The 25,349-nt window shown below is 42.3% G+C and overlaps 1 protein-coding gene across 3 annotated transcripts in view; it reads left to right on the top strand.

Annotated features, from left to right (window-relative positions):
• Window positions 1–25,349, top strand: part of CABLES1 (Cdk5 and Abl enzyme substrate 1) — a 159,264-nt gene that overhangs the window by 103,583 nt on the left and 30,332 nt on the right. For all 3 annotated transcript variants that reach the window (XM_088469614.1, XM_088469613.1, XM_088469612.1), the window contains exons 2-4: window positions 3,824–3,895; window positions 7,321–7,413; window positions 10,300–10,377. In XM_088469614.1, the coding sequence (XP_088325740.1) occupies window positions 7,385–7,413; window positions 10,300–10,377 (107 nt within the window). In that variant the 5' untranslated portion in view covers window positions 3,824–3,895; window positions 7,321–7,384. The remainder of the gene's footprint in view (window positions 1–3,823; window positions 3,896–7,320; window positions 7,414–10,299; window positions 10,378–25,349) is intronic.

The raw sequence follows: 25,349 nt of genomic DNA, 5'->3' as shown, positions 1-25,349 counted from the left end.
CATTTGCTTGCTTCCTGGGGACCTCTTCCCCATGCTTTGCATGGAAATCCGATTTAACCAGTATTTGTATGGCCGCATATCGGCAGAGACTGGCTCGGTTAAGCTAACCATTGCCACGTCAGGCTAATATCTGCTAGATTTTGATAAATTGCAGCGCTAAAAAATAAATCATTTTTATTGTTGCTTATCCTCAGTTAGGTCCATACATTTTGTAAATAACCTTCATTGAATGTGTCACTCCTTGAATTAAAATGAAATAGCCATTGCATTAATATTTTAGAAAGCTACAGTTATATGTTTATATGTCTTTACTGTAGCTGGTGACAACAGCTTAGTCAGGTCTCTTTGTCTTTATGCATTCCAGCTCCGCTTTCCATGTATTGACCTTGTTTTCCGTAAATTACCCAAATAACAAGGCAGCGAGCCAGAAGCTGTTTGTTTTTGTCTCTGCTGACACAAAACAGGCATGTTGCAAAACTTTGTGAAGTTGTTGAACTCTGCAATACCAAGTCATGGACCCTTATCAGGACAAGGCCTTAATATATCCCAAACACACACAAGATGTTACAGATGCAGAAGTATAATTCTATTTAGAAAATATGTGCTGTTTCTGCCTTGTTTTCCTGTCCTCTATCAGAGCCTGATAAGTCACTGGTGATAAGGAGCAGATTGGTGGCCTGGCTGGATGCATTACACTTTTAGAAAAACCTTTCTGCATCGGATAAAAATAATAATGGAAAAATAGTATTATCACTCCCTCTCTTTCCCAGTCTTGTACTTAGGCCATTTAAATCTTGTCATAAATGTAAAGTGTGCTCAATATCTGTGCTCCGGCTTCCCTTTTATAGCTGATACATTCTGGAGTAAGTTATAAGATACCCTTTACCCTTCAAAAATAAATACACCGTTTTTGTCACAGCAATAATTACACCTGTTCCTTTTGTCTTTTATGTTTTTGCTATTTTGAAATGTTTATTAAATACTCACGTTTCAGATCATTAGTGTTCATTCTAGCACCCTGCACCAGTCACAACCCGTTCAGTTCCTCTTTCCTGCCTGGGGTGTCGCTCTCTGCTCTGGTGCTTCTAGCACACTCAGCTGATGCAACAAACTGCTGAAATACAGACCAGTGTGTGCTAGAAGCACCAGAGCAGAAAGCGACACCCCGAGCTGGTAAGAGGAACTGAATGGGTTGTGACAGGTGCAGGGTGCTAGAATGAACACTAGATCATATTAATATTTCACTAGTAAATTTAATTTTTTACTTCTTGCGGATTGGAAAACGCTACGTACATTGAGGTATATAAAGGACACCGAGCACACACATTAGTGGTTTATTACTGTTAGGCCATAATAAATTCTCTTATGTGCAGTCGCAATGTTCATTGTTCAATGTTCATTTGCACACATCATGGTAGAATATGTACACCAGCATCACCAGTCTTCTTGCACAGATGGTACCACCATTTACACAGCACTACATGGCCATCGCCACCAATTGAATTTCCCCCCTACAGTAGACCGATCAGCTACACACTGTGAAATCATCCATGAGGATTATAGCAGACCTTTGAAATAAAGTTGTTTTAATGTTATTTATTTTAGTTAAGTGTCTCTCCAGGCATAGAATGTCACCTTTAGTAATGTAATTCTAACATACCGCTAAATATAGGCAAATATATAAGTAAACGTATAGTTTCAAACTATTTCATTGTTATAGTAACACACACACTAATACTGGGTAAACACTAGCCGATGATGTGACTGTACGATATATCGGGCGGTCCGATCTGGTGTACGACTGCCCAATATGTCGTTCCCCCGCCGGATCCAGAAGATGCGGCCAATAGTGCGTGCACACTGGGCGATTTTTACATTCTGATTCACCTCACAACGACAAATCATCTAGTGTGTACCCAGCTAAACTATTGGAATTACCCAAACAGCTCCGTGTCCCCAAGCTTTCATGAATTTGTAAATCCCTGTTTGACTTTCTAAAAAAGCACATGATAGTTTATTTTGAGTATTCACATACATCTCGGCATACATCACATACAGCCAAGAAAAGGAGAATTAAAGTTTATTCTAGAGGTATCCAGAGAGAAATGATCTGAAAACCAATATTCTCAATTTAGTTTAGGCCTATTTTAAATCAGATTAGGCAAATTGTTCTCCTAGCTGTTGTGGAACTACTGATCCTAACCTGACCTGCTGGCGCATGCTGAGACTTTTAGTACCATAATAACTGGAGTGTTACAGGTTATCCTTCTCTGTTTTAAACAATTATGTTTAAACCTATTTAGAAAGAGATTTGTTTTTTTCTACCAGAGAGTATTTATTCAGGAAAAATAAATGTATATTATAACAATGCAATGGTGGCAACCCATATTCCAATGTTAACCATTCTCCTCGTGGGGTAAAAAAGCCAGTAGTGCACGTGTTCCCAAAATAGGCTTTACTATGAATGAAAGACTGATTATAATCTAGCGTGTGACTCTTCTGGAAGTGTAAAGGGATGCCACCTTATGTAACTATTGTTGAGCTTACATCAGCCTGTCGCTCACGGATGTGCCTTTTCCCCTACCTTTAGGCAGCCTTTGTTTCCCCTTCCAGCGGATTTTATATTTGATATAAAAAGAGCTGGAGCTTTAACGTGAAAAGGTTGCAAGCGCTGCTTGAACAAAAACAAACACTAGTAGCCTTAGTGCTAAAGCCCATCATTGTCAGTCAATTAACTGTAGCTAGTGTACACCGTCATTCTGAAAGCATGTGTTGACAGGACAATACAAGGGAGAACGAAAAAACACATCCGTGTTGGAGGAACTGGCATTTTATCAAGATTTGACTGGATAGATGTGTCACTTGCTCCACTCCACAAGTGCTATACAAACAAGTTTGTCTTCACCTCATTTTACAGAGGCACATTTAGTTATAGCACTCCTATATAATAATGATCTTACAGATTACACAGCTATTATGCAGCTTACATTAAATGGGCAATTTATTTTATTACAGCATCCTAGTTTTACCGCATATTGTTAGTTGTAGTTATTGTAAATCGCATGGATATGGGTTAAGCAAGCATAAAAAACATACTGCAGAGGAAGACTCTTCTTTTGTAATATTTGTTAATAAAAAAAGTGAACAGCTGTTTAAGATCTGTATACAAAATATAATATTTAAAATAGCCAGAGTTTCCATTACTTTGTGAAAGCCAGCACATACAGAAATATTTTTATTTGCCTACATAAGTACTTTTGGTCTGATTTTATATTGATTATTGGGTCCTCAAATAAGAGTATAATTCTGTAGTTTGCAAAAATACCATTTAATAAATTTTTTTTTTTAGGTAGGGGGCAATTCATGCCTCATTGCCAAGAGAATTGTGTGTTGCATTTATTAAGGTGGCTTCGATTGGAGTATTTTTTTTTCTTGTAGTAATGTAGGAGTACAGGTAAGAGGATGATCTATGAGGATACCATATTCTCCCTGGATTTTTCATATATTTGCCAAGCATATATATTTGTATTTGGTGGTGGTATGAAAGAAACTCTTTATAACATACACTGTTGCAGTTTTCTCTCTCTATTATACTTCTCTACAGTCCCTAGTAACACATGGAGAAAGGGTCCAGATTTTTTGAGTGTGTTTAAATAACGCCTCCAGATTTGGTCTGGGTATTTCAACCAAATTTTCTTTTGGTCATTATCTGTGGTTGTTAAGTTCATATTTTATACTGGCATGCTTCTTTAATTCAGTTTGATGTAACAAGTGTTGCCTAGCATATAAAGTATCCCTGTTTATTGCTTTGTTTATCCCCTAGGCGACGTCTGATCTCCCAGCGTTCTTCACTTGAAACACTTGAAGACATTGAAGAAAATGCTCCTTTGCGAAGGTAATTTTTTTTCACTGTTTCTAATGTACATTTGGTTTAGATTTGACTACTTTGGTACTTTTTTTACTTCTTAGTAAAGGAATAATGTTGGCGTACCAAAGAGCATACAAAGAAACTGGGATTGTAACTAGGACTGTAGCTATGTGCATGATCATGGGAACCTGGGAGCAGATATTTCGGTGTTCCTTCTATCCCACTTCCTGTGACCCCATACTTGTCTTACTGCTGACTTTGGGACACTGCTGCTGCAAACCTTGAAACTTTACTGGTGACAGCAAGAACCAAGATAAGGCCAATACCATACACACATGTAGTTAGGTGTACATAAACATGTAATACACATCAGCATAAATCTTGTCTAACACAACTATGTATTTATGACCTGTTTCAGTACGTGTATTGTTACGTTACTTTAGCTTGCAGCTTACAGTCCACACAGTTTCAGAACATTGACTAAAGACATATGAACCAGAGTACAGTGTTCACAAATATTTTTCTGTCCTCGAGAGCTTCACACACGGACTGACATTTTAGCAAGATGTTTATAAAGAAATATAGGGAAAACATTAATTGTTTTAAAATTTTTTAATGTATTGTGTATTTATGCAAAGGAGACTATATTGTACCCATTAAACATTTTAATGGCAAATGTAGAAGGATCTGACGAGTCCATGTGCAAGCCTTACTGCCCCATGCATGTTTTTCAATCAGTATATTGTAATATTTCCACAGATTTGCATGTTTTTCGCAAAATACACAAATCTGTGGAAACAGACCAGAGACTGGGGCAGATGTGACAGAGCTGCACCCTCCGTACTATATCCTGTGAATTTACACTGCCACCATTGTGACAACAGTGCAAATTCTAAGTCCTCAGTACACAGCAAGTCTGATGGTAAGATTGTGGGGCGAAAAAGAAGCAGAAATGTGAAAATTGACCAAAGTGCTGCATCTAAGTTTCGCCAAGTGGGCAGTGTGAGAGTACATAGGGCGGGATGTACTAAGTATCACATCTGCGATGCAGTACATGCCGCCTCTTATCGGGTGCACACTGGGATTGATTACCACGGTATGTACCTAGAAATGTGAATAAAATCGGTTAGAGGGACTTCCGGGTTTAACACCACCGCGTGGGGGAGATGAAAGGGATCCGATAGGATCCCTCTCTGGGGGCGTCCCGATAAGATGCCCATAGGCTTCTATTGGGTAACGCCATCTGAAGATGGTGTTACCCACCAGGACGAAGCAAAGAAGTACATAAGGGAAATGCAGTAAAACCTTGAAAACTGCATTTTGAGGGTGTTACCACATTTTTCACTTAAGCACATCCCACCCATAGAGTGAAGACTTTGAAACCTATGATCAATGTTTTTCTTTTAGCTTGAAGAGGTGCTGATCAGATGGTTATGGTATTAAATATAGACAGGCAATAGGTTGACAGGGACAAACAGTCGACACAGTAAAGGTCGACATGGAAGTGGGTAGATAGGTACAAATGGTCAACAAGATCAAAAAGTCTATACGAAAATGGTCAACACCGTTTTGTGTTTTTTTCGTTTGTTTGTTTTCTATCACTAGTCTTCATCCTAGCCGCACCCTCTTGGTGCCTAACCCTAACAGTCGGGGTAGGTGCCTGACCCTAACCCTCCCTTCTGGTGCCTAACCATAACCATTGGGGTAAGTGCCTAACCCTAACCCTCCAGTAAGTGCCTAAGCCTTAATAAAAAAAAAAAAAAGGGTACTATTTTTGTGTCGACCTTTGACCATGTCGACCATTTGTACATGTCTGCCTTCTTACATGTCGTCCTTTACTTTTGTCCCTGTCGACCTATTGCCTGTATAACATCTGGTGTCTCTCTAGACATTATCCACCTTTTCACTGAATGTGTATAGTCCGGATAGCGGATCAGATGCAGGTTGGAATGTAATAGAGTGGGATTTTGCAGCGACTTATACATTTCCAGTGTCTGCAACAATTTTCCAATGATTTTTGGCTTCAAATTGGGAGATGTAATAGCCTGATTCACCAAGATGGGCAGATATTGGACAAATAGGGGGGCAAGTATTTTTCAGCACTAGGCATTACCATCTGCAGCTTGGTACCAGCCAAACCTAGGCAGATCAGCATGGGGCTGTGGGCCCCCCTCCCTAGAAAAAAACAGCCTCATGCTGGTAGCACTAGGTATATCTCACTAGACAGAGGGACTTCTTTTCTTTGGAAAATTATTCTGGTGTATTACTGGTGAGTTACCAAATCTGGCTATTACATCTGGTGACTTCCATTTTCAACATGATAAAAATTGGAAAAGTGACTTGTGGCCAGGCGAGATTAAAGCTTGCTGGTCTCTGGTGACTCTGCTTCTATTCACATTCTATAACATGCAGAGATTTTCATCTCACCGGAAAATGAGTTAGAAAGTCCTCATGGCTATTACCGGGAAGCAATCAGGAAGCCGACTGCCTAAATACCGGCAGCTGGCTTCCCAACTGTCATATCCCGGCAAGGGTGAAATGCCGGGCGTCCAGATGTAGACGCCCGCATTTTCCCGACGCCGGTAGACCGGCGCCCGTCATCCCGATCGTAGTGATGCCGGGCGCCGCGAGGGGACAGCCGCGGGGGGAGGGTTAGGTTTAGGGCTCACGGGGGGGACTTAGGGATAGGCACCCCCCGGGAGGGTTAGGCTAGGGGGAGGGAGGGTTAGGGTTAGGCACCCCCGGGGGGGACTTAGGGTTAGGCACCCCCCCGGGGGACTTAGGTTTAGGCAGCGGAGAAGGGGGTGGTTAGGGTTAGGCACTTAGAGGGGGGATTAGGGTTAGGCACTTGGGGGGGAAGTTAGGGTTAGGCACCCCTAAGGAAGGTTAGGGTTAGGGGGGTTAGGTTAGTAGATACTTACCTATCCACGATCAGGATTTCCAGCGCTGTCGGGCTTCCGCTGCTTCTAACTCTGCTCTAGTCGGGCTGCCGCTGACGGGAATCGAACCGCCAGCCATGTCCTATCCATTCCCTATTACCACCCCCTGAACACCACCACCCCAACCTCCACAGAGTTTGTGTTAGTATATTTCTCAACTTTATTCTTATTCACACCCTGGTGTATTGAGGATATGTTTTTTGTCTCCCATGATGTTCAAGTAAAATGAGTAAGAAAATGAAAACGCAGCCAGGAATATAAGTCTCCATACCAGACACAACATTTGGGAACGGGTTGCTTTTGCATGTATTCATACATATGCCTGGTTGCCTGTTATTTACCAATGGTTAAAAATGTAAAATAAAGCAAATTGTTTATGCTTGTTCTGTGCACTTCTTTGCTGTCTGCGAGATGTGGCTAGACTGCAGTTATTTGTTCGATCTTTCCTTCCTGTCTTTGTGTGAAGTTGCCATTAAAGGTCTCACTTCAGGCTTTAATTTACTTATTTTTCAGATGTCGGACTTTGTCCGGTTCGCCCAGACCAAAGAGCTTTAAGAAGGTTCATTTTATTAAGAACATGAGGCAGCACGACACTAGGAGTGGCAGGTAACACCGCAGGCAAACACTTCCTGTATTTGTAGTGACAAGAAACACAGTATTTTGTATTGTACTCTATTGTGTGAATATTCTTTTTAGTTTGATGTACTTACAAAAATACTGGGGCTAGTGTGTGTCATGCCAAAGAATTAACACTTCATGGGGCTTTGAGTTCTAGGTTTCTTGTATCTGCCCTTTTAGTGTCAATAGTACACTTTCATATAACTTTTTTCCAAGGGTTGACAACTTATTAAAGAGAAAATTCAGTTTTCTTGTACATTGTCACAACTGCTGTGTAATTGATAAGTTAACCCATAATTGAACTTGGCTGTCATAGATGCCATGAAGTCTCTTCACTGCCTGTGGAGTGGAATCTTGAAAAACCCCAGGAAAATGTGGTGTCTCACTCACTCTATCACTCACTCACTAAATCACTCACTATCCCTCCATCACTCCCTCCATCACTCCCTCCATCACTCCCTCCATCACTCCCTCCATCACTCCCTCCATCACTCACTATCACTCACTCACTCACTCTATCACTCATTCACTATCACTCCCTTACTATCAATCTCTATCACTCACTCTATCACTCACTCTCTCTCACTCACTCTCTATCACTCCCTCACTATCACTCACTCTATCACTCACTCACACGCTTTCACACTGATTCTGAGTCGGACGCAGGGAAAGCATCAGGCGCTGTTTTCCCTCTGCGCATGCATCCCGATGGTTACCGGCAAGGTACGCAGATCGAAATTGCATGGAGGTCCATGCAATTTCCATCAGTGTTTCTGGATGGTAACTGGGGCACTAGGTAACAGACAGGGGCTTGACACCGGCATTTTTAAAAACTCAGTTCCGCCGACACTGGCGGCCACGGTCCCTCGGACATTCTGCGCCTGCCATGGGCTGATGCGTCTTCTTACGCACATCGACGGATTCGTGCTGCTGCCAATGGGCGTCTCAATAGGTGCCCATCAGTCACAGCATTAACATATAGACAGTAGCAACTGCGCCGTCCTCTGAATCACGCCCACAGTGACTGGCTGCGGTGTGCCGAGCTATACTCTTTCTTGCTTGTACCAGTTACTCCCGCATTTCAAAAGGATGAAAACCATAAGGGACTTTGAATATTGATATGAAGGACATGGCAGGGGTGAGAGGACAGCAGGAACATGGGGCCCTGGCACAGAACCCTTCTGCTTATGCTATGGGGATCGGATTTTTTTAAAATTAGAAAACACAATTTTTCAGGAGCGATTCTTAATGGACTTGCAGACATCAAAATATGTTTACCTTACTAATGCAAAATACTGTATTGTGGTTACTGATGGTCAGGTCCAGGAAATATTTGGCAGTTTATAATTTGGCTTTATAGACACTTTATTTTTATAACATGGTCTCCTAAAGACAATTAATGTTTTGAATTGTTGCTATGTTGGTTTGTAGCTTAAAGGAACTGCCCATCCAAAGTGTTTATTTTACAGATGGACATTCTACCCAACTAGCAGAACCACTTGAGTCCCCATATTGAGAGGACTCTCTGCACATCTGGAAAAGCGCATCCTTTCCAGCTCTGATTACTGTTTCTGGAGCGGCATCTCCAGAGCGGGTGAAGGCTCGGTGAAATGTGTCAATAAAATTGATTGGAAAAGCCAAAGCAAACCATCCAATCAGCAAATTACACTAAGCAGTGTCTTCATCCAGATCTCTCAAGATGTCCGCTCTGGTGAATTGACCGTTCCATGAACCATTTATCAACTCCATCAGATGGACTCCCATGGTTCTGCTAGGTCAGTAGACCTCTGTAGAAAAAAATATTGGGTGGTATTATATTATATTTTCATAGCCAGCACTCACTACTCCAGCCTCCGTGTATCCCTCCTGAATGAATATAAAGTGTAATCAATAAGCAGAGGGCCCTCTACATCCATTGATGAATATAATTTGTTTTAATAACGGAGAATAACAAGGTTCATAATGCCCTGACATATAATGATGTGGAATTAAAACAACTGTTTCATCGCAGGTTGGTGAGTGTATGTTTTCTTTTTTTACACAAATGTATACACACAAGGGCTGGTTCAGTTTGACGCGAGGCTCCATTGTAGCCTTGTGTGTTATGTATTTACGCATGTTACTGTTAGTAATGAAAATATTACTAATTTTAGCTTGCACGCCTTTGAGGTACAAGTAAAAAATGAGCAAAGCTCCTTACTAAACATCATGCTATGAGTTAGGTGCCGGTGGAATAGACCCCACAGAGTTGTTCAGGCACAGTGTCTGAGAGTTTCGTCACTTACAATGTACTTTTTGGCACCTGGCAAAGAAAGAAATAACTTGTTCAACGTCTCATGTAATTGACACTGATATTTGAAATGGGTTTACAGTAAGTATCTTGAACCTCTTCTTCTCTGTATCTGTCCTGTGTAGATGGTGTCATTGGGCTCGATTCAATTCAACGCGAATTGAATAGCGCTGGGAAGGAGCTCCCGGAGCTTATTCAATTCAGTGGAGCTCCTGGAGCTTATTCAATTCAGTGTGCTGTTAAGCCCGACTAAGGATTTCTTCTAGCATCCCTCCTGGGGTGCGAGCAGAAATCCGATAAAACTACAGGTGCGATGCTGTTTTCTGCCCTTAACATTGCGCCGGGCAGTTTAGTCGGAGAATGCCGGTTCTCGCGACTAAACACCATGTTTAAGGCGCGAGAACCGGCATTCACTGACAAAACAGTGCACTGAATTGAATAGCTCTGGGAGCTCCTTCCCGGTGCTATTCAGTTCGCATTGAGTTGAATCTAGCCCATTGTGTTTAATGATTAGTATACAGGTAAATGAATGTTACAGATGGTTCTGTAATTTCTGAGTTAATGTTTTCTGATTCCTTTTGTAGAATCGTCCTGATCAGTGGAAGAAGATCATTCTGTAGCATATTCTCAGTGCTGCCGTATCGAGACTGTGGACATGTTGGGTAGGTACAAGTATAATGGATATCTCAATCACGCAATTCTACCTATAATACAAGTGCACATAACAATACAAATAAAGATTGTATGGAAAACACAAACGCACACATATGCACGCTTAAATCACATAGCTACCACATTTTAATTTAAAAAATGAAATTGTGGATGTTTCTCTTATTGTGTACCTAGCTTACCTGTGACTCTTTATTGTAGTTACAGCAATTACAACTATCGGGCTGGATGAATGTATAGTATAGAAGTAACATTTTAAAACCAGTTTGTGCACATTCTGATATGCAAAATGGTTCAGGGCTATCAATCCTGTGTGACTCCCTAAAATTAACCTTTATCAACATGTATGCTATGTTACATGCATGGTATGTATTATATGGGCTCTATAGAGCTGCTCTATGACTGAACAATGCCTTCTCAGACTTTCTTATTCAGAGTCTGCTTAGCTTCTGATGCTTAAATAAAAGACTTGCTAAATAAGTGTTGTGAGAGTCATCCTCTATGGAGAGCTTTATATATGTCCATCTTTGTAATCATTACTATGATTGGAAGCTGTCACACTGTGGTCAGACACCATAGAACGTGTTTATACATATATAATGCCATTTAATCCCATGTGTTGTGGAACTGTATTGGCGGAACAATACCCCTTTTCCCTTCTTCAAATTGTCCCCTCCCAATGCTGACTGTCCCTTTCATTGAGGCTCCTATTGAACTGAGATAACCGGATAATTATGTACCTATAACTGCCTTATTTTATTTTGCACCTAATCAGAGTATGGGATTAATTTTATGGCCCCTTCATATTTCTGGTCACATGGGCTTCTTGTTTGTTTTCTCTTATAAATGATAGGAGCCCTGTGAAATTCTGTCTGTGCCTATGCTGATAAATCAGTGATGCTGCATGTATAGTATAGTTAAACAATTACTCCTTATATATCCCCTTTGGCTAACTTCAGATGCATTTATGTACCTCCTGTATACAGAAGGGTGATGGTATCATATGTAAATACAGGTGTGTTCACAGTTTGCAGTACACCAGGGACAGATTGGAGCCGTCTTCATTCACTTCTATCCATCTTCATTCAAAAACTGCTTGATACAGACACGCATTACATAGACTTTTACCACACAATTTACACCACTGGGGCAATAACTAGGCTATTTTTGTTGGGCTACCATTTAAATTAGGCCGTTCCCCTAAGATTCATCTGTTCTCTTCCTGAGGGAACGAACTAGTATTTACTTTGAAAAAGATTATTTTTTGGAATAAGATAAATAAGATCAATATTAAACAAGAGCAGAATCCTATATAGAGACTCTTATATCATAGACACAGGTACAAGTTACAGTATGTCATCCATATAAGGAAGAAGTAAGAGAAACCGTTTTATGTCCTTGCGAAATAACTCTTATTAGCAGACATATAAAACACTGTAATACATTTTCCTATAAGACAAATAAGATTCAGTTTAAAAAGAATACTAATATTACAAAATGTAATTTACAAAACTTCAATAAACCTAGTAAATATATGTACATTTAAAACACTTTATAAAAGACTGATAATTAAATATAGAAAAACTAAAACTATAATGAAAGCAGGGGCGTATCTATAATGGGTGCAGTGTGTGCGGGGCACACGGGCCCCTGGGTCCAGGGGGGCCACACCACGCACCCTGCACCCATACTTCCTAATACTTACCACATTGGCTGGAGTAGCACTACACAGAACGCCTGGAAAACGGCCGCAGTGGCCACTTTCCCGGCGTTCTGCGCATGCGCAGTAGGTAAATCACCAGGAAAATGGCTGCCGCGCCATTTTCCCTGTGTCCTACACATGCGCTGTAGACACCAGGCACAGACTAGTGCCCAAAGTCTTCTGAACCTTTCAGTATGCCGTGGCCGCCAGAGAGAAAGGAGGGGGCCCCGAATTGTGAGTGAACACTGGCTCCCCTCTAAATACGCCCCTGAATGAAAGGTAAAAGCAGAGTAGTATCTCGCTTGTATTGAAGTACAGTCCAAATGTAACGCGTTTCCAGGAGCGTCACCTGCACTTCCTCAGGCAGAGGGTAAAGGCTGCCATGTTATTGCTGATGCATCATAGCTTTAGCCTCTGATTGTGTATGTTTTGTTTTAACAATTTTCAATGGCAGCTTCTTTTTATCAGTTGAAAGCAAACCTTTAGTAACCAGGGGCAAATGGAGTCCCCAATTAATCACAGGGTGACAGGCCCACATCTGCTTGGTGGCAGTCTCATTTCACAGACCTGGGAATGTATTTAAAATCTTTAAATAGGTAGAACGTCAGTCCATGTCCTTCCTGGCTTTACAGGAGTATTCTGATTATGAATGTCCCCTGCTTTGTCCAGACACCCCACAGCTTAACTCAAAACAATCTGAGGTAGCCTAAGTAAGTTAAGCTGGGTACACACTGGCAGATATATTGGTCGATCAATTGATCGCCCATTATATCTTGTGCAGGTCGGCCAGTGTGTACCAGCGATATGTCTGTCGTTCACAGACATATTGCATCGGCAGTGCTGCATAGCTGATGCCCAATATATCTGCAGATATTTGGGGCATTGTGCTGTGTGTATGGGCAGTCAGCCGGCCGCCCGTACACTTGCAGCAGGGAGACGTCACCGGCAAACGGGACCAGATGACAGATGATGGTCATTCAGTGTGTATGAACAACCATCCTCTGCAGATCACTCAATCAGTTCTATCACTATGCGTATAGCATGTATGTTGTAAATCATGAAGTACATTTACAACATAATGTATTTGAATTAATAAATAGTCAATATTTAAGGGTTTATCTAATTTCTATATTTGTATCTTTTTGGCAAACCTAAGTATTGCTGCTCCATTCTGTCTTCCTATTATAGACACAAAGTACTATCGTTAAATCTGTAGCTTCTGATCAGGTGAACTTTGCTCACCAAACGAAAAACTACTATAGAAAGTGTCATACAAATAGTGCACACGTCATTTTCACAACATCGCTGTATTGTTTCTGCTTTACATGGATGTGCTTCCAGATCAAAACCATGACTGCATATGGGGGGAAATGAAAGTACTGGAAATCATGTATTCTGTTTGCTCCACTCTTACCTACTATGACTTCTCATTAGTAGTGTTTTTGGCAACTATGGGCCGTATTCAATTCGGGGCGAAAAGCCGAGATCCGCAAAAATGTATCGCCGATTGCAACTTTTCTCCATATTCAATTGCAAACACTTTTCGCGTACACGAAAATGCAATATAATGTAATAGGTAAAAAAGATTCGCCTATGAATAGGTGGAGAAAAAAAGTGCAAAATCTCTATTTTGGGGTGCAAAGGTGGGGAAACCACTCTGCACCCTTGGGACAGCCCCCCAAAGGATAACTGTGACAAAAAAACCTTTAAAAAAGTGAGTAACACCCCAGAAAAGCACTTTGAAAAAGTGGGGCGAAAAAGTGCAAAGTGGGGATACAAATATAAAAAGTAGTGAAATAGACCTTTGGGGGGTTTGATAGTATGGGGGTGAGGTGTGTTTTTGATTACAGGTGTATGCTGAAGGTGCGTTTTTTACGTTTCTTATAAGTTCACTTTAGCAACTTTTTAATATGCTTGCACCCATTTTCAAGTACTCCAAATTTGACAGGACTACGTATTTTCTCCCAAAAAAAAAACTGCTGTATGCCATTCTTTACCACTTGTGCAAAGACGCAAATTAGTGGCAATTGTGCAAACTTAAGTACCCCAAACTGATTCATTAGGGCTAATCGGGCACTACTACATTGATCCCCAAAGTTTCCGCATCTTTTTGGGGGGTTCAGGCTGATTTCCCCGATTCTGACACCACTTTCTGACATCGCATATCTCCGTTTTCGTGACTTTTGGATTGAATAGGGTGAATCGCGGGGACGCGCACAATAAGTTTACACGGCTAAAATACGCGATGTAGACGAAAAGTCCGGCAGCCGAAAAAGTATCGCTGGTGCAAAACTGAATACGGGCCTATATGTGGGTTGCAAACAAAAAGATGTCTGACTCAATAGCCTGTCAAGTTTCCTCAACAAGCAAACTGCTGTGACTCAGATTTTCACAGTGACGATCAGCGATCACAATGTGAGGTTTCCACGACAACAGGGAGACAGTCAGGTCCTATGCAAGAAATTTCCATCCCCATCAATTGAACATAAGTCAGCTGTAATTGCTCTTGCATTGCGTGAATGGAATTAAATGTGTATTATTGTTCATATACAGAGTTGTACTGCCCCGTTTTATTGTTGACAATCAGGGCTTAGATAATATAAGGCAGCCCAGGAACAGGGTGATTTATTTTTTTTGCCCTGTGCCAACATGCCCCCCAAAACATATGATGTCATGACATCAGGCAGCATTACTGCTGCATCATGCTCCTCCAAGTGCCGGCCTGCCCCCAAAACACCTCCACCACAAACTTGTGATGTCATCGCATCATTCAGCTTTACTGGCTGCAGGGTGCTCTTTCAGGTGTCGGCCTGATCACCCCTCCCCAAACATGTGATCTCATGACATCACTCAGCTTTACTGGCTGCAGGGTGCTCTTTCAGGTGTCGGCCTGATCACCCCTCCCCAAACATGTGATCTCATGACATCACTCAGCTTTACTGGCTGCAGGGTGCTCTTTCAGGTGTCTGCCTGATCACCCCTCCTCAAACATGTGATCTCATGACATCACTCAGCTTTACTGGCTGCAGGGTGCTCTTTCAGGTGTTGGCCTGATCACCCCTCCCCAAACATGTGATCTCATGACATCACTCAGCTTTACTGGCTGCAAGGTGCTCTGCCAGGTGCAATGGGATAGCAACGGTGCTGCCTCCAGGGCTTCGGCACCGCTCACAAACCCTTAGTTATGGCCCTGTCCTGGTATAAGAAAAACAATGGAAGTAAAGAAATGCATATACATTTTGGGGTATATTTACTAAGGTGAGCGGTTTTAGAAGTGGAGATGTTGCCCATAGCAACCAATCAGATTCTACATTTATCTAGCACCTTTTTAGAAGATAATGGCTACAATCTTATAGGTTGCTATGGGCAACTTATCCACTTCTAAAAACCCGCACTTTAGTAAATATACCTCCTAGAGTCGAAGCAACCAATAATAATACGGAGCTCTTCATGAGCCTCCGGATAAGGAGACACATAATGACACCTTTACAACTGTGCTAATTGTGATTTGATGGAAGCCTCTTCTCATAACAAAAAAGTTTTTACAAAGTGATTACAGTGACCTTGTTTCCTAACGCACATTCTTCTCCAAGCCTTGTTCTTTTTAGCACGCTATAGCAAAATTATCTGTTTTGTTCAGTTCACTAAATATTTTATATACTACTTAAATTATTCATAAATGTTTGCCTGATGTTATAATTTTAACAGAGTGTCTAGCAAACCTTGTTTTTATATTTCCCCTTATTATATGGATATGCAATATGCCCTTATGTATGAAAAAGAAAAAAATATTGTTTATGTCTGACAAGGCAACTGTATAGAATTTGCAGACACATTCCTGACCAAGAAAGTAATGGGATGTAATACAATTTATTCAAGGTTACACAAATTTAAACAGTGCTTACTTCCTTCAAAGGCAGTGCTGGTAAACCAGCTGCTCTCACAGCATGATTAACTATGGGGAGTGAGTCAACATACATGGTTATTATCGCATGATCCATCTCATTCATACTTTCACTGACAACATGCTCACTTAGCAGCTAGTTTGCTATCATTAATTATCCGAGGATTTTTTACTTTTTTTAAATGATCAAGTTTTTTCCCATTACTCAATTTGGCTTATTTAAAATTGCAAGGTATGTTGTAACTGGTAAACGTGAAGGATGGACGTATAATATAACGTTGTCTGCAGATTCATACAGCTTCTGTTTATAGGGGAAAAAGTTGAGCAGTCAGTTCAGATTATAAATATGTGAAGGAAACACTCTTAAGTCTAGTTATTTGTCATGTCTCAGATATATGTTTTAGCAAACTTGAATATAGTGGATTCAAATGCCAGAAACAGGCCATTAGGCTCTCTACAGTAAGTAACTTTACTTAATTACACTTTCTTCAAGGACAAATTGAATTGTTTATTGTTAAACAATAGGATAATGTGCAAAGCAAGAGGTCATGTACACAGGTAATGCAAGGCCTAGCAGAAGCAGGACCACTGGTATAAAGAAGCCAGATCAATAAATGGCAGTGTGTGCTCACAGGAAGATGCTTTTTATATGCCTGGGGTTGAGCTAACAGGCATCAGGTGTCAATAAGAGCCTTCCAGATTCATGTCTGCACAAATGTAGTGCAATATACAAAGCTGCATCTAATTGTAAATGGAACATCTGGCTCACTGTGTAGAGGCTGCATTGCTGCAACTTACAAAGTGTGGTTTGCATACTGGGGAGGTCGGCGTTAGGTGTCAAGAGAAATCTCCAAAATAACCCTGTGTCCCAAATTCAAGGCTCTCAGGGCAGCTCTGTTGCCTATGATAGTTGATCATGACAGGTACATTATTTTATACAGCAATTCCAGGCACATTAATCTCTTACAGAGCAACTGTCATTTATATGTGAAACGCCTGTGATTTTTAACTTAATGTACTTAACTAAACTCAGTTTAGGTAACGTATCTTGCATAAAACCATGTATGTGCAGAAAGCGTACGTGGGCATATGCACCCATGCAGACCTGCGTTATTGTGGCACGTCCACTTATTCATGGAGAGGCGGAATGGGCGTGGTAAGGAGCGTTCTCAGGTACGCCGAATACAGGAAGAACATGTTCCCTGATTGTGAACAAATGCAGACCATGACTGATACATGACACATGATAATGATGTCAGTCGCCAGCACTAGCAAGCCTCTTCTGATAGATTATATAGTATGTAGTCAGGAAGCCGGCCGTCTAAATGGTGACCGCCGGCTTCCCGACTGTCAAATCCCAGCAAGGCATTAATGATAGGCGGTGAAATCCCGACGCCTATCATTATCTCTACGTTGGGATTCCGAACGAAGGTAAGCCGGGCACTGGGAGCGGACAGACGCACGGGGGGTTAGAGTAGGGGCTCCCCAGGGGGGGATTTAGGATAAGGCACCCCCCCGGGTGGGTTAGGGTGCGGGGAGGAGGGGTTTAGGCACTAGGGGGGGAGGTTTACTGTACAGGGGGAGGTTAGGGTTAGGGTTAGGCACCCCTAAGGGAGGGATAGGGGGGGAGAGAGTTAGGAATAGATTAATTACTTACCCCGTCGGGATCTTCTCTGCCGGTCTTCCGGCTTCGGGATAACGCATACCGATTCCGAATATTGTTGGATGTACTTTAGCAGAAAAGGTTGGGGTTTTTTTGCACACACATTTTTTTCTGTAGTGAGGTTTTTGAATTTTTATTAGTCTATATTTTGAAAACAAAACAAATCGTTAAAAACATAGATGAGACTGTATGTGCCACATTCTTGACGTAAAGTGTGAGCGCATTCGTTATTGGTGCCATTAGCATGTACACTGGTGGGCAAAATTGCGGACACATTTTGAAATTTGAATGTTCTTCAACTTTGAATGCTTATAAAAACTGTTTCACGTCACACAGTGAAATGATTCATATATCAAATGAAAGGAAATTTCATTCTGAATTCAACACAATAAACAGAGGTCAAATATTTGCATTACAAGGGAAGTTATGCTACTTTCAGTCAGACAAAGAAGCACAGATGCGTTAGATTCAAGAAGCGGATTGTAGTAACAGCTACTACCAGCCAATCGGAATCGTCGTTCTGAGGACCAATCAGCTGTCATTTATGAGCAGATGCAAGGTCATGTTCAAAGGTGGGAAAGGTCAGTTTGGCTGTTTCATTTTGCAGAATAAAGTTGGTTACTGAAGTGCGATTACGGTTGGATGTTTGTGTGTATTGTTTAGTGCTAACGACGGTGTAAAAAATAAATACAACAATGTCATCCAGGCAAAGTGGTGACTGGTCACCCAGGAAGAGATCCAGTATTGTGGTGTTACGTGAAAATGGTCTTTTGTATGCAGCAATTGCGAGAGAAGTTGGTGGGAATGTGACAACATCAGGAGTACGAAAGTTTTGTTTACGCTATCAGGAAACACAATCTATACAAAACAAAGAAGGAAATGGTCGGAAAAAGTGCACAACAGCTGTTGATGATAGCAGAATAAAACAAATTTGTGTCAGGGACAGATGGATGTCATCTGCGGCCATTAGCAGTAAACTGAGTGCAACTGGCGTTTTTGTCAGTGCAAGAACGGTACGGAGAAGACTAACGGAGGTTGGCTAAAAGGTAGAATTCTCCTAAAAAAGCCATTGCTGAATAAAAAGCAGCTGCAGAAATGAATACAGAAATACAGAAATTAATACAGTGGGCAAAAGAACACATTGCATGGACAGAAGGTCAGTGGAAACAAGTGATATGGAGTGAAGAAACTAAGATATCGATATTTGGTAGTGATGGAAGAAAATATGTGAGACGTCGCATCGGGGAAGAGGTACATCCAGATTTTATTCAAGCGACAACAAAGAATCCTACAAGTGTTATGATCTGGGCATGTATGACAGCAGATGCTGTAGGCCGCCTTTATGTCATAGATGGCACACTGAACAGCAGAAAGTACATTGACACCATCCTACAACCAAAACTTCCTACTTCTATCAGGGATCTTTTTCCAGATAATGCCCCATTTTTTTCCCATCAGGATTCAGCTCGGATATGCAAACAGTGGTTCACGGAGAATGACATACAGGTGCTGGGATGGCCAGGCAACAGCCCAGACCTGAACCCCGTAGAATATTTGTGGTTCTGTTTGAAAGAACTGGTACATCTGAGTCGTCCATCCAATAAAAGACAATTAATTGAGGCTATAATTGTCTCATGGCACCACATAATAAAGAAGGAAGAGCTCCAAACACTGGTTGGCTCAATGCCACGTCGCTGTGCTGCTGTCTTGAAAAATAAAGGATACCCAACGAAATACTGATAGGACAGTAACATCATAAGTACACAGGGATTTTCACCCTAAGTGTTGTTTTCACTGCATAACTTCCCTTGTAATGCAAATATTTGACCTCTGTTTATTGTATTGAATTCAACATTAAATTTCCTTTCATTTGATATATGAATCATTGCACTGCATGAAGTGTAACAGTTTTTATAAGCATTCGAAGTTGAAAAACATTCAAATTTCAAAAAGTGTCCGCAATTTTGGCCACCACTGTATGTTTTGTGATTTTTTTTTTTCCCATCATAAATACACCCAATTTGCACCAAGTAACTACATCAGTCAGACATACAGCTGCAGGTGGAAAGCTAGTTTAAGAATATTAATAAGTGGATGTTATTCTTTAATAAAAAGCATCCCTTTATTGAAAGAAAAAGGTAGATTGAACATTATCCTTATCACCCACAATAATGAAACATGGCAATAAGAGGTCAGAAGGACAGTCAGTGAGGGCTCTTTACCTCTGAGCATACGTAAGTACAGCACCGGTTTCTGCTTTGTAGCTATACATAATGATCTAACCTTAGTTGTACCTTATGCCAGGCTGGATCAGTTTTGCTAGTATGTGGGTTTAAAAATGATTTATAACTATAATACTAGCAATCGTGGAATAATCAGAGTTATGGTATAACATACCTTTAAAATAACTCCTTTTCTTCAAGGTCCATAGGGTCCACAGAATCTACCTTGTATTATGTAGTGGAAACGATCCATTGCATCACACAGCTCTAGCTTTGTAGCTCCGAGCATGCATCGGTCCTACTCCCTATATAACCCGCCCCCAGTCACAGCCATTCAGTTTGTAAACAAGCCTAACGACAAGAGACGGAAAGTTGAGAAGGAAGTACATCGCACATCAGAAACACTCAACATACGAAGAGGGAATCAGTGATACGAAAAAAATAAAAAAAACAGATCCCAACTGAGGCCAGGTGCGTCAGGGAGGGTGCTCTATGGACCTCAAAGAAAAGGAGTTATCTAAGGTATGTTATACCATAACTCTGATTTCCTTCTTCAGGGTCCATAAGGTCCACAGAATTTACCTTGGGGACATCCTAAAGCATTTGGGGATGCTCCTGCTCAGAGAGGAGAATTCGCCGCCCAAAGGAATGATCCTGGGAGGCAAAAGTATCAAATGCATAGAATTTGATGTGTTGACGAAAGACCAAGTGACTGCCTTGCAAAGCTGTTCAGCCAAGGCGCCATGTCTAACCGCCCACGATGGTCCCACAGACCGAGTAGAGTGTGCTGTCACTTTGTTTGGGACAGGGAGACCAGCCTCTGTATAGACCTGAGAAATCATCGTACGCAGCCAGCGAGCCAAAGTCTGCTTGTTTGCTGGCCAGCCTGGTTTGTGAAACCCATATAACACAAAGAGTGCTCTGTGCACTGCATGAAGCTCCAAGATATTTATTGGTAGGAGACTTTCTTGAATCGTCCACCTTCCCTGAAAGGTGTGATGGCCTGTCACTGCTCCACATCCTCGCATACTTGAATGAGTCGTCTCCAGCCACCAAGCGGGGGAGCCGAACTTCTGGCGAGATGCGGATCATCTGAGACTTGATCCGATGATACTGACCATCCCAATGAGCCAGAATCCAATTCTGTAGGGACCTGGTGTAGAACTGGGCATAAGCCACCATATCGAATGTCGATACCATGGAGCCTAGTGCACCATCTGCTGGGTTGAAGAAAGGGAGGACTTTTTCCAATTTATTATCCAGCCGTGCTCTTGTAGGGAAACAATAGTCATCTGCAGATGACATTGTAACATCTCCTGAGATTGTGCTAATATCAGGAGGTCGTCCAAATATGGCAGTGTTCTGACTCCTTGTCTGAGATGAGCCGTCATGACTGCCGTTATCTTGGTAAATACCTGAGGAGCTGTGGCCAGCTCGAAGGGTAGAACCTGAAATTGGTAATGTTGCTGATCTACCGCCAATCTCAAAAATCTTTGGTGGGATCGAGCAATCGGCACATGCAGATATGCATCCTGTATGGCCAGGGAGACCATGAAATCCCCAGGCTCCATTGACAGGATAATTGACAATAGGGTTTCCATACGGAATTTTGACACATGGATGAACCTGTTGAGAGACTTCAGATTCAGGATACGGCGATGTGAGCCATTTGTTTTTTGTATCAAAAATAAATTTGAATAATAATTCTTTCCCTGTTGCATCACAGGGACGGGGACTATGACTCCTGATAGACTCCCGGCAGGCCGAAGCCCTGAACGGGTCTAAAGTAGGGTTTGTATCCACAAACCTCTGAGGGGGATGCCTCAGGAACGTGATGCTATAACCCTGAGAAACCAGCTCTCGAACACAGGCATCCGTTTTCGTCTGATATCAGGCCTGGGAGAACTGTAAAGCTGGCCATCAACTATAGAATTTTCTGTCAGATATCTGTCCAATCTGGCTGGTTGGAATGAAAACCTGGTGTATGGGAGCAAATGACTGTCGATCATATAGTTTTAAACACTGAAAAAAGGACAAAAAAATTGTTCAACTTGGTTAATTTGTGTGTTTTAACCAATTTGTCTGAACAACCATTTTTGGCTGTTTTCCAGTGTTTGTGAGCAAATGGACGATTGTCATTTGCTCTCATACATTACCAGGTTTTCATTCCAACCAGCCAGATTGGACAGATATCTGACAGAAAATTGTATAGTGGATGCCCAGCTTTTAGAGTCTGCCTCCAACCCTGAGATCCCCCAGGAGGAGGCCCTCCCCATCAGCCAGTAGACTTACTATCTGGCTTGGAGGCAGGATGTTTGCTTGACCAAGACTTCTTGGGCTTGCGTGTCCTGCGGGCATAACTCTGTCTAGAGGAGGACTGACCGTTCGCCTTACTCTGTGGGCAAAAGGTCCGAGCTACCGACTGCCTAAATTTAGGGGTAGTCGCGGATGGCAAATCAGCCGACTTCAGTGCTGCCAGAGAAGTAATTATGTCATCCAGCTCTGGGCCAAACAGTATCTTCCCCGCAAAAGGCAAAGATACAAGAGCCTTCTTGGATCCTGCATCCGCCTTCCAGGTTTTAGGGATCTTCGGGCTGCAACCGAAGTTGCTGAGATCCTAGAAGCCAAAATACCTGCTTCAATAAGCGCTTCCCCCATATACACAGCTGCTTCTTGCAACTGATAGAGAATAGACTGCTGTTCTCTGGTCGCATCAGGTCTAGTACCTTCCAGAGCTGTCGTCCATTCTTCCATAGCTTCCGCTACCCAGGCTACAGCCATAGCTGGTCTGGTAATAGCTCCAGATAATGAAAACATTGATTTCAAATGATTGTCAAGTTTTTTATCTGTAACCTCTTTTAAAGAGGATGCTGCAGGAATGGGTAATGTAGTGCTCCTAATCAGCCTTGTGACATGAGCGTCTGTCTTTGGGGGAACTTCCCATTTGTTACACTCACCAAGTGCAAATGGGTATTGAGAGGTTATATTCCTTGTAGCATGAAAATGCTTCCCAGGAGTACTCCATGCCTCAGACATGAGATTCGTCAATTGCTCAGACTGAGGAAACTAATCTTTAGCCACCTTCTGATGCCTGAGACCACCTTGGTTGTCAGTGGGACCTCCGCTTCCTCTATACTGAGGATAGATTTAACCGTTCTCATCAGAGAGGGGACATCCACCAGAGACTGATGGTCTTCTTCCACTGAGTAAGACCCAGAACTCTGAGTATCAGAGTCTGAAGAGTAGTCCAGGTCATCATGAGGCAACTGATAGGAACCTCTTATGCCCCTATTTTACCACCATCTATCTATCTGGCTGCTGAGGAGCTATAGACGGCGGCTTACTCTGACTAGGGTAAGCAGTAGAATCAACCCAACAGGGATTCATGGGTGGCATATACATGGGAGGATGCCACTGCTGTGAATGCCCCATAGCATGGGGAAATACCGCAGCCGGAGCCCACGCTTCTGCGACTTTGTCCACTAAGTGCAACCAAAACCTGATACCACCCGGGTGGTTCTAACGCTGGAGCTCTAGATGTACTGGCTTGAACAGGTAGCTTTTTACAACGGAGGCTACACAAACCATCCAGGTTAACAGCCTGCTCAGATAGGCCTGCCAAGCAAGATACACATGATGTGAGTACTGGCATATCATCCTCCTCACCTATACCTTTAGACTGACAAATGTATAAATGGTATAAGGTGTACAGCATAAATGCAGTGTGACTCCCTATCAATGAAACCCCCCACACCTTTCAGAGGTATGAGGAGAAACACAGTGACTGGTATTACTGACAGTTTGAAACACAATGGCAGTACAATACAGCAGCTAGTTTTAAAGTCACATACAATGCATAAATACGCACAATTGCTATCGCAAATGGTACTCTGAATCAACTAGCCAGCCCCAGAGAGGTAATAGTAGGATATAGAGTGCTATATACCAGGCCCAAGGAAGAGGTATACAGGACAGACCAACCTTTGAGACCAAACGCAACTGAAGTACACACACACAAACGCGATATGCAAGCGTCTCACCACGAGGTGGTCAAATATAGCAAACCAACCACTTGAACTCCATACCGGAAGTTGCGTCTGGTTTGGGGGAGGAGCGGCTGGGGGAGCGACTTATCTCCCCTAAGCTGCGATTTTGATGCCACGGGTACGCTGGCCTCATAGTAGTAGACGCTAACTAGTGCGCTCTAGTACGTCTACTACCCATCCCCGGCCACAGACGATAAGGACCCGGCCGCCTTAGTGAGGACACATCACACGATGCCTTCACCCGCAGCTGTACCAGATGCTTCTCCTACACCGGATGCTAGGACTGCTGTGCACTTACATGTCATCACTGTGCCAGACCTGCAGTCTGGACCTCAGCACAGGCGCTAGCTAAGCCACGCAGAGGCCCTCCGAGAACCTCAGGGCATGTAGCGGTACTGGTGTTCTCGGCCCCGGCGGAGTTAGTAGGAGTCGCAGTACCTGCGTCTTTTTTGGCACCTGGTACTGCTAAACTCGGTAGTTCAAAAACCAAAGTAAATCATAAAATAAAAAAGCCTGGGACTGCCTAGGCAGTCCCGCTGTATAACAGGTGTTTCTGGATACTTGCTGCGCACCAAATAAAAAAACTGAATGCCTGGGGACGGGGTATATAGGGAGGAGGACCGATGCATGCTGGGAGCTACAAAGCTAGAGCTGTTTGGTGCAATGGATCGTTTCCACTACATACCCCAAGGTAGATTCTATGGAACCTGAAGAAGAAAGAAATACATTTTGCTAAATGTAGCTGATGAATAGGATGTGGAGATGGAAGGTATAGCACTTGAGTTTATTATTTATTGCTGTGGAGTCTATATATTCCCATTGCTGATTAGTCACATTCTGTTAGTATATGCACATGCCTTGTAGGTTTACTTCTCCATAAAATGCTCCTTTGATCTGACTTTTAGAAATGAGCGCTTGAAAATTCTTACTACACCAGAAGTGTGATATAGCAAACAGCTTCCTGACACACTGTTATTGCTACATACTCATAACACATTGCCAGGGTTAGCTGTCACAGGCAATTTTAACAGTATTTGCTAATTGTTTGCTGTTTTCTCATAATCAATAATGAGCACCCATGGTTGCAGTCCACACAAGAATCGGTAACTGTGGTCAGAGGAACAAGCTGACACCACCAGTAAGCCTTCTGGGCGTAACCGTTAGTTATCGGAAGATGGTAGATAACGGTGTTCAAAGTATACAGAGATATACAGTGTTTAGAGATCCAGTAAACAGGTTGGTCACTAAATAGTCCATAACCTTGGAAGCTGGAAAGTTATCAGCAAGCATGGTCTGGATTAATGCCAGAGGTTTGATACACTTGGAAGCCAAAGAGTAATCTGCAAGCACAATCGCATGTGGTCATTCTGGAGTATGCTAGAGTGCACTCAACACTGGCAAACAATCTGGCAACTCAAGTCAGGTTAC

The sequence above is a fragment of the Taudactylus pleione genome, unplaced genomic scaffold (assembly GCF_031769625.1).
Source record: "Taudactylus pleione unplaced genomic scaffold, aTauple2 ptg000093l, whole genome shotgun sequence".
Lineage (NCBI taxonomy): Eukaryota > Metazoa > Chordata > Amphibia > Anura > Myobatrachidae > Taudactylus > Taudactylus pleione.
The sequence above is the reverse complement of the archived record's forward strand: the minus strand, read 5'-3'. Positions and strand labels throughout refer to the sequence as shown.